At 38.3% G+C, this 9,530-nt stretch overlaps 1 protein-coding gene across 1 annotated transcript; it reads right to left on the bottom strand.

Annotated features, from left to right (window-relative positions):
• Window positions 1–4,030: 4,030 nt before the first annotated feature.
• LOC124057479 (protein-lysine 6-oxidase-like) lies at window positions 4,031–9,280 on the bottom strand. The gene is made up of 7 exons (XM_046385799.1): window positions 8,626–9,280; window positions 6,386–6,494; window positions 5,797–5,928; window positions 5,524–5,680; window positions 5,230–5,325; window positions 4,781–4,896; window positions 4,031–4,165 (listed from the first exon to the last, which is right to left on the bottom strand). The coding sequence occupies exons 1-7, from the start codon at window positions 9,161–9,163 to the stop codon at window positions 4,159–4,161; spliced, it is 1,155 nt and encodes a 384-aa protein (XP_046241755.1). The 5' UTR covers window positions 9,164–9,280; the 3' UTR covers window positions 4,031–4,158.
• Window positions 9,281–9,530: the final 250 nt, after the last annotated feature.

The raw sequence follows: 9,530 nt of genomic DNA, 5'->3' as shown, positions 1-9,530 counted from the left end.
ATTCTAGTTACTGTGTGCATAATACTTTCTTTTTTTTTAATTGAATGTGTTAACAGTTAAACATTAGATTATTAGATTTAGATTCCGTGTCAGGGGGCTCAGTTCAGCCTTCAAAATCAGACATATGACATCATACATTCAGTTACATAACGTTTAGTCTGAGAGAAAAACACAGAAGTTGCACGACAGATAAGTCTATAAATGTACTCTGTGTTCACATAATAACAGCCTCTGGCTCTGGTTTGGTCCGGCGTGGTTTAACATTTATCAGGTCCTTTTGATCTCAATAGTGCCATCTAGTTGCAAACCGTGAAACTGTCACAACCAGATGCAGGTTTACTAAAAAAGCAACATGCACTTGTTCCTAAAAACTTCAAGCTGATTTTTAAAGATAAAAGATAAGACAAGACAAAATAGGGAGCAGTCGTGGCCTAGAGGTTGGAGAGGCGGCTTGAGACCTGAGGGTCGCCGGTTTGATTCCCCCTGGACTGGACTGGCAGGAAAAACTTGGTGGGGTGGAGTGATTAATAATGCAATAATTAAGCAAATTAATAATAGAGCAAGGCATGTAAGCCCCAATTTGCTCACTGGGTACCCGACAATTCCTGCGTGTTTCACTGTTTCAATCAGTGATGGGTTAAATGCAGAGAAGTAATTACCCAGCTTTTAAATTTAAATTTAAATTTTTTTAATTAAATCAAATCAATTAATTTCTGACCAGATTAAACATTGTTATGAAATAATATAATATACATAATAATATAATAATTCATTATCTCATTATTCTGCTTTAGCTCGATTTGAAGCAGGAGTTCATTAAAACCAAGAATGTTCAGTTCTAACTGTGATTAAGAGAAGGGCTCAGATAAAGCATCTACAAATGTGCAATACAGAAAGGAAAATAGAGTGTTCATAGTTACTTTCTAACATAAATATAAGTTACATGTTGCCACAAAAGAATGTGTTCTTTGATGCTTTGCCAAGTAATATATTACAGTCTCTGTTTATTCAGCTTCAGAAACTTGTGACAATAATATATTATTAGGAGAAATGGATATTCTTAAAGGAAAAAAGTTCTCAGATATGTGGGACATACTGTATCATATGAGACAGAGAAGCCAAAAACTGTACTCAAAAATACAGTTGTTTATAAACATAAATACACTACTGATCATTCGCAGTGTAACATCAACATTAATACAAAGTTCAGATATCTGAAATGGCTTAAGCAAAAACGTTTGCCTAAATATTGTTTGTAGACATTTAAAGTTAAAAGCTTGAATAAACATACACACAACTGCCTCAAAAATTATCATATATATGTGTTACACCATTCTAATATTTACTGTTTTTACATCTGTTAATGTACAGTCTGTTCTTAGCATAATGACGTTGATAATATAATAATGAAAAATAATAAATGATTAAATAAATATAAACACATGCCAACATTCAAGCAAACTTTATTAATGTGATATAGAGCAGTAATGCAGGTTGATAACATGAGATGTCGGCTTGCCTATATACAGCTCTGCGGGTATGTGTGATTACTGGTTGACAAGTACAAGAGCACACACTGTGTACTCTGTACACACCCGCTATACAGCATTCACTAACAGAAATATACACATTAGTGTGTAAATCTAAATTCCATCAGGAGTTCCACCAGCAGCCATTTTGTATCCTTCTGGTGACACAAGATGGGACAAAGTGCAAACCTCGATGAGCACCAAAAATCACAGATCTACTCTACAGCACCGATAATGGACAGGAAAGAAAAAAAAACAGAAACTGAAAAAAAAAAACATTAGTAAAATAAAATCTTAAAATAAGTTCCAAAACAGAAACTGCTGTGGTCAGTTTTCTCTGAAAATGCCCAGAAGCTGTCATTGTGCAATTCCTCAAATTAAAAACATTAAATTAACATTAAAATGTCAGTTGTATTACATATTGTATGAAAGAAGTCTATGGAAGCTCTGGGAGAACATGTATATGTGTAACTAGTTGTAATCAAACAATTATCATGAGAAAGTGGGTTTGTCAGCTGTGTGATGAAAAAATAATAAGACAGCTGTCTTCTCAATAAAAAATAGTTTTGTCAGCATTAAAATAGCTATTTGTTGATCAGAAAGACAAGGTTGTAATGTCAACACCACAAAAAAAAACTCCTATGGCCATGAGAAAAGAAAATTAAATAAAAAAACAAAAAACAAAACTGACTACTATAATATAAAAAGCTGAAAACTTTATAACTTACAAGTCCATCTTGATCCCTGTCCTATCTGACCTTTAGTCATGTGTATAATTTTTGGAAAACTGCTTATCTATCAGCATCCCAGTCAAAATTTGCTTCCATCTGTAAATTTTAAAATTTTTTGTGAAGACTAAACCTGCAATATAAATGTAAATGACAAGTATCTCTAAGCATCAGGAAAATGTTTATTAATAAGTAGAACATTTCACTGCAGTGGAGGAAAATTAGAAATCAAGTCAAGTATGTATAGTCTCGGGTCTAGCTGCACCATTTGTCTGTAAGCTCATACTTTGCTGTGGTTAAATAGAAATGTATGTATCACTAAATTTAAACAGGTACTGTAGCACTTAATAGTTCTAAATTAGTTGTTACTATGACTACATATTCACTGTCAATGTTGCATAGCTAACTAACTTAACTTACAAAACTAACATTAGTTTGCTAATATACATGTACACTATAAAGACTAAAGTATTCAGATAAACTTCTTTGTTTTTGAATTCAGGTGTGGTATGGGGTTGCTGTTTATAAGCAGTTGGGTTGAGCCCCTCACTCCCAGTGAAGGGAAATCTTAATGTTTCAGCATACCAAGACATTTTGGACGATGCTGTGCTTCCAACTTTGTGTCAACAGTTTGGGGAAGGTCCTTTTCTATTCCAGCATGACTGTGTCCCAGTGCACAAAGCAAAGTCCATAAAGACATGGCTGGATGAGTTTGGTGTGGATGAACTTGACTGGCCCACACAGAGACCTGACCTCAACCCCATCCAACATCTTTGGGATGAACTGGAACGGAGGTTGTCAGACAGACCTTTTTGTCCAACATCAGTGTTTGCTCACTATTGCTCTACTGTATGAATGGGCAAAAATTCTCACAGAAACACTCCAAAATCTTGGAGAAATCTTGGGAAAGTCTTCCCAGGAGAGAGAAAGTCGTTATGGCTGCAAATCTGTCTGTTTATTTAGAATGCAACATCAATAAAGTCCCTCTTGGTGTAATGGGCCAGGTGTCCTAATACTTTTGTCTATGTAGTGTATGTCTTCTTTGGTCTGTTGAAGAGGTGATATGGACACATGTCTGACGTGACACTTCATTAATTAATGGTTGCTTTATAAACTTGTTGTCAAACTACATCAATAAAGTTTTAATACAGTCCTCAAATTAGCAAATGATCTGCCAGTAATATTAAACTAAATGACCAAATAGACTAAATTTATCTGTACAGTCGTGCAATCAGATATTTCACATTCATTATAAACTACATAAATGCTGTGAAAAACTGTGAAATACACAAACTTTTTCAGGTATACAGACATAAATAAAAAAAAGATACATATAATGAGTATTTGCAGTTGACAAGTAACGTTAATATGTCTGGCTTCCTAAAACTGTTCTTTTTAAAAGTTAAATTAAAGCTAGTGATGTTACAGTTTGCCTTGCTTCTGACTGGACGCTGCCACAGATGTTTCCTCGTAACTGACATATGATCAGTAAAGCTGTGACTAGATAAGATGTCACAAATTTTAATCTTGCAACCTAAACCACTAATTTGAACTAGTTAGTAGTGATTAACTAGTAGATCAAGATTAAATCATTACTTACAGGTCTTATCACACAAACTTTGACATGGGTTTACAAATAGTTGGTGAAACCGAATCCAGAGCCTCTAAACTTGAAACGGAATAAATTTGCCATGAATACCTGCCACACTCATTTAAAAAATATTATCAGTAATCCAGATCTGCTGTTCAATTCATTTTGACTAAGACAACCAGTTTCAATTGTTTTATGGCAGCTTTAATATTTTTTTTATTTTTATTTTATCTGGCTATGATTGAATTACATCAGTCACATCTAACTTAAAGCTTCATTCTTCTTTTCAAATTCATACTGCAGATGCATCTCAGTGACTGCAAGAAAGAAAAGAACAAAAAATCAACCACGGATATGATGAAAGTATTGATCATTGATCATTGATAACAGATAATGTTATATCCTGTTGTCTCCAGATTGAACATCTACTCTCTTTTCTGTCATATTAAAAGGAAGCACAAGGTTTGATAAAATTGCAGATATTCTTATGTTATATATTCTTGTGGGTTCATGTGGATTTAAGGCAGTTTTCTGAGGAACAGACCCTTGAAATTGATGAAAATAAATGGGTCTTGCTATGAAGGGTTAATTCTAAGGTCTCTATGCCGTCAATGGAAGAGTTCACTTAATTTTCACAAGCAAACCCTTAAAATTTGGTAGCATTTTACTTTTAAGGTTTGATGCAAAGGCTTGGAAATCAAAAATTCAGGTGATAATTTGTCCATGAATTTATCTATTCTTAAGAAATTAGCATTCAATTCCAACAACTTTTAACCTCTTTCATCAGATGTGAAATGTGAAGTGAAGAAATAAATCTTAATTGTGACTAACATCAACACTCACTCTGTGGCTGAAAAAAAAGTAAACCTTCAATAAAGCTCAAATGAGTAATGGGAGAAGAAGAAGAAGAAGAAGAAGAAAATGCTTCTCACGATGTCATGGTGCATCCAGAGACGTGGGCCGCGGTGCCGGTGTACTGGACGTCACAACGAACCACGTTGTTGTTAAAGTTGGACTCTGGAACCTGCTGCCTGGGATTTACTGTCACCTGTCAGGACCACACAGGATATTACATCAGTTTATGCAATCAATTCTGCTCACGCTGACAACGTATTAGTCCGTCTCCCAATACTTTCTGACTTTCTGTCTGTGGGTCTCCAGTTCCACGCCCATTGATTTATAGTGAAGAGGTAAATCTTACATTACACAAACACAAACGTTGCCTGCGTTTGTTAGGATCTATTTTCAGCATTGGAATAATTTGCATTTGTTACTCTGTGTAATAAGAAAAATATAGAATAACACAGAGCTTATACTAATGGAAAACACAACTTAGAAAACCAGGCAGTTTTTCCACTGTAGACTCTCAGTAGCTCCAAACCTTGAGGATGTATCTTCCAGGAGAAACGTCAGTGATGTCAATCCACTGACAGTCAATGTCGGCGTTGTACGTGTCATAACAACCTGGACTCAAACCCTGTGGACACACACACACACACACACACAAACCAAGCTTACTGTGCACACTCTGGTGCAATGAACATAGATAAAGTCCACATGCTTATTTATTACCGTACATTTTTATTGATATTTGGCAACATTTTGGCCTTTTTCTTTCTTTTTGCTGGGTGTATTACTTTATCCTACTGTCTCTTATTGATCATTGATTCTGTACCTGAGTGTGTGAGGTGCATGCAAAGCGGCGGTAGTATCCCGGGTCACAGGAAGTGTCCTCCAGACAGAAGCTTGCCTTGTGACCCTCAGCTACCTGCCTCTGAGTGTGGGTGTCCAGCAGCTCGTACAGGCTGAACTCGTCCATGCTGTGGAAGTGACTGAATAACAACAACACCACAATAAAGACAGAAAGTTTATAAACCAGTTCATTTAACAAAGACCCTCACGTAAGTGTTAAACAGCTAATGCTAGCTGCTACTAGCTAGCTACCTACTTATGACAGCTATGCCACTCCCAGGCATATCGAGGTTTACTGGGCAGGAAATCAGATGTTCCCTGATTCTTCACCCTCTGAGGAAACCTCAACAAGACTCTGGTGTCATAATCCTGAGAGTACCTGGATGAACTGGATGACAGGAGGGGGAGATGAATTTAGAGCAGACAAAGAGAGGACAGAGAAAAAAGATGGGAGGGAGAGAAAGGAGGCAATGAGAAAAGAGGGGAGGAGATGAGGGGAAGAGATGAAATGACAAGAGAGGAGGCAAGAAGAAGCAAAGAGGAGAGGAAGGAGACAAGGAGAGGAGAGGAGAAAAACAAGAATAGGACAGACGGCAGAGAAGAGGAAAGAAGAAGAAGGAAGAATTTTAACATTTTTAAGACTAAGACTTTAAATCAAGTGGGCCATGAATGTAACTAATTGTTTAAAAGCTGCACTTCAGTGTGTCCTCGTAGCCTGATAATTGGACTGAACTGCATTTTGTTTCACTTAATTACTTCATTCTATTTATGTAAATCACAAATTTCCAAATCTGAAGATGTTGGCCTTAATGTTGAGGCCTCGAGGCAGACTAGTGCTATCTCACGAGGCGAGGCAGTTCTCCTCGGCAGCACAGCGGAGGCTGTACATGGGCATCCTCTGGACGTAAGTGGCGATCTGGATGTAGTATGGATCAGGCACCAGATCAGGGAGGCCTGCAAACAGGACAAGAACACTGAACACCGAAAGACAGCTCTCTGGTCTCTGATTGGCGCTTCCAGCTAGTGAAGCAACCCTTGAGAAGGGAAATGAGCAAAGCATGCAGACAAACCCTCAAAATACTCTGACACATGATACATGTGGTTGTTGGCATGCTCAGGATTGTTTTTGTTTGTCTCTTTGCAATGCAGAGTCTTCTCTTTTTCATTGTACAGCAAACAATACTGCCACCTGTTGGTCTGGAAAATGGAACTTTATGCAGAAGCAACTTTTTACAAAAACTCAATTACTGTACTAAAGTACAAATTTTATGTGCCTTACTGCACTTTATTTTACTTGAATATTTCAATTTATACAACTATTGCAACTATTGCAACTCTATACTTCCACTTCACGACATCTCAGAGACAAATATTTCACTTTTTACTCTATTACATTTGTCTGACAGCTTGAGTTATTTACTTTTCAAATTACAAAGTTTTATATCCTTCCTATATTAATATACTATGTAGACAAAAGGTTACAAAAAGTAGTTTATTATTGAATTCAGGTGGATTTTGGAGTGTTTCTGTGGGAATTTTTGCCATTCATGCAGTAGAGCAACAGGGAGGTCAAATACTGATGTTGGACAAAAAGGCCTGGCTCACAATCTCTGTTCCAGTTCATCCCAAAGGTGTTGGATGGGATTGAGGTCAGGACTCTGTGTGGGCCAGTCAAGTTCTTCCACACCAAACTCATCCAGCCATGTCTTTATGGACTTTGCTTTGTGCACTGGGACACAGTCATGCTGGAATAGAAAAGGGCCTTCCGCAAACTGTTGCCACAAAGTTGGAAGCACAGCATCGTCCAAAATGTCTCGGTATGCTGAAGCATTAAGATTTCCCTTCACTGGGAGTGAGGGGCCCCTTACCACATGTGAATTCAATAATAAAGAGGTGTCTCCCAATACTGAGTAAATTCTCCTTGCATCATCACAGAGCTGAAAAAAAAGTCAGTCTCACTCATTCCTGGTGGCTGTGAAAAACTGAAAAGTGTTTTGAGCTTTCTACAAGTTTGCCAGTCTGTTTTCAAATGAGTACTTGTCAAAAGGATTAGCAAATGATCACACTGTGTTTTATGTTTAGCAAAGCAACCCAAGGCTATAAGCTGCTGATAGACAAGCTAAAGACCACAATAATAAAATGAATTTTGATTCCCAAGAATTGTGGGAAACATGATTGCAACTTGTATTCCATGGAGTTCCATGGACTCCATGGAAGAGGACATGCTCTCTACAGATATGAAAGGCTCATTCTAGTTATTAAAATGCATTTGTTAGTTTCAGGTGTTTATAGACTAATGAATATTTGATCATGAAAATAATATTCCATATCTACCAACAGATCCTTACACACTGGACCTAATCTGTTGAAACAAGAGTACATCTTCAGAGTAAAGAGTAAATCTGCTTCGTTTATAGGAATTTTTTTGCATCTGTTGCTTTTGGCACAGTATGACTTTGACGTGACGCACAGCTACTGTACATGGTGAGTACTACAGGAATTTAAAGAGACATTTTTACTGTGAGTGAAATCCTGCAAGCAGACTTGGGAGGTTTGAGACACTGTCCATCCCTTATTATTACGTAACAGTCAAAGAGGTGTGGCCCATTTAAATATGCCTCTTGATTTTACTTTAGCTCAGCCTGTGCTCACTGCCATAGGGCGCAAAGTGCAAAAGATGAAATTCAGTAGCCAACCCTTTAAACTGTTCTCACTGTATATTATAATAATACAGAGGCATTAGAGGGGCTACATTTTTTATAGACGGAGTAAGATTTGTTTCACCATTTCATATGATCACAATGAATCATCATCATCAGAGTCCATATGAAATGAAGCCTAAATATAATGACAGACGTAGGACAGGAAAGACACAAAGCCACAGGAATAATGAACCTATAAAAACTGGCATTTAGGCACCAGACTTTGAGGACATTCCAGGGTTTAATGGAAGATAAACTATAAACTTTGGAGACCTTTGTTAATTAGAGGAGAAACTTTTCACTGAGATTATTTTTGACTGAATTAAACAGACTTTTATTATTACATTGTCAGAGAATAAAAGAGTAAAAGTTTGTTTTCTTACCGTTCTGGTGATAACTGGTACCGTATCCGTGCCTCGGCTGAGTCCTGGGTCTGGGTCTATAGTATGAGTTGTAGTAGTTATAATAGGGGTTATAGTTAGAGGCCTTGTACGGGTTGTACGGATCGTCTCCGACCATCATGTCCTCCCGTCTGGCCGGAGCAGACTCTCCGCCGCCGGCGGCTGGCTGCTGTGGCTGCTGTTGCTGGCGCGTCATCGCGCGCAATTGCGCAGCGCTGCTGGCGGCGGGGACCCGCGGGGAGCCACGGGACGCGGCGGGGAGAGTGTCGTTACCTCTGCTGAGGACGACCACAGGGTCACCGCGGTGGGATGACCCGGATTGCCTCCTGCTGGACTGCCGGTAATGGGAGCCGCGGCTCAGGATGCTGAAAACCTGCCCGTTATGTTGCCATGTCAACCCCCGCCGGAGCCCATCATCATCACCTGCAGTCTCCTGAGCGCGAGAGCCGTCCAGAAAACTAGAGAGGAAACACAAATGTGCAAAAGACAGCAACAAGGCGTCGGGGGAGAGTTTCTTCATGATATGAAATAAATATGTTAATAATCTACGACGAAGAGACAATTTCTTCTTCTCACACACACAGCCACCTATCTGAGGAGTTTCTCTCAAGTGTGACAGTTCAGGAGTTACTTCTGCTGCTGCTGTGGACACAGAGAGAGACAGAGAGAGTGTGTGAGAGAAAGAGAGAGAGAGAGAGAGAAAGAGAGGAAAGGGGGGGCGTTAAGCTGAAGATTAGTTGGATATGACTTTGACCCTTTCAGAGTCAACAACCAGATGAAATTTGTTGCAATTATTTGTCATTTCTGGTTAATGGCATTCACAAAACTTTTTAAAGTGAGTAAAAGACATTACATCAAAAACAGAAAATCATTGCTTTGTGTAAAAT

This window comes from Scatophagus argus, chromosome 4 (genome assembly GCF_020382885.2).
Source record: "Scatophagus argus isolate fScaArg1 chromosome 4, fScaArg1.pri, whole genome shotgun sequence".
In the NCBI taxonomy this organism is placed as follows: domain Eukaryota; kingdom Metazoa; phylum Chordata; class Actinopteri; family Scatophagidae; genus Scatophagus; species Scatophagus argus.
Note: the sequence above shows the minus strand (reverse complement) of the source record. Positions and strands in the feature narration are given on the sequence as shown.

Excerpts from the sequence above, each read along its gene's own strand:
- LOC124057479 (XM_046385799.1), bottom strand. The coding sequence starts at position 9,163 with ATGAAGAAACTCTCCCCCGACGCCTTGTTGCTGTCTTTTGCACATTTG. Across the intron at positions 5,681-5,796 it reads GAGTGGCATAGCTGTCATAA|TCACTTCCACAGCATGGACG; the intron begins GTAGGTAGCTAG and ends GTTGTTATTCAG. Across the intron at positions 4,897-5,229 it reads CTGGAAGATACATCCTCAAG|GTGACAGTAAATCCCAGGCA; the intron begins GTTTGGAGCTAC and ends TGGTCCTGACAG.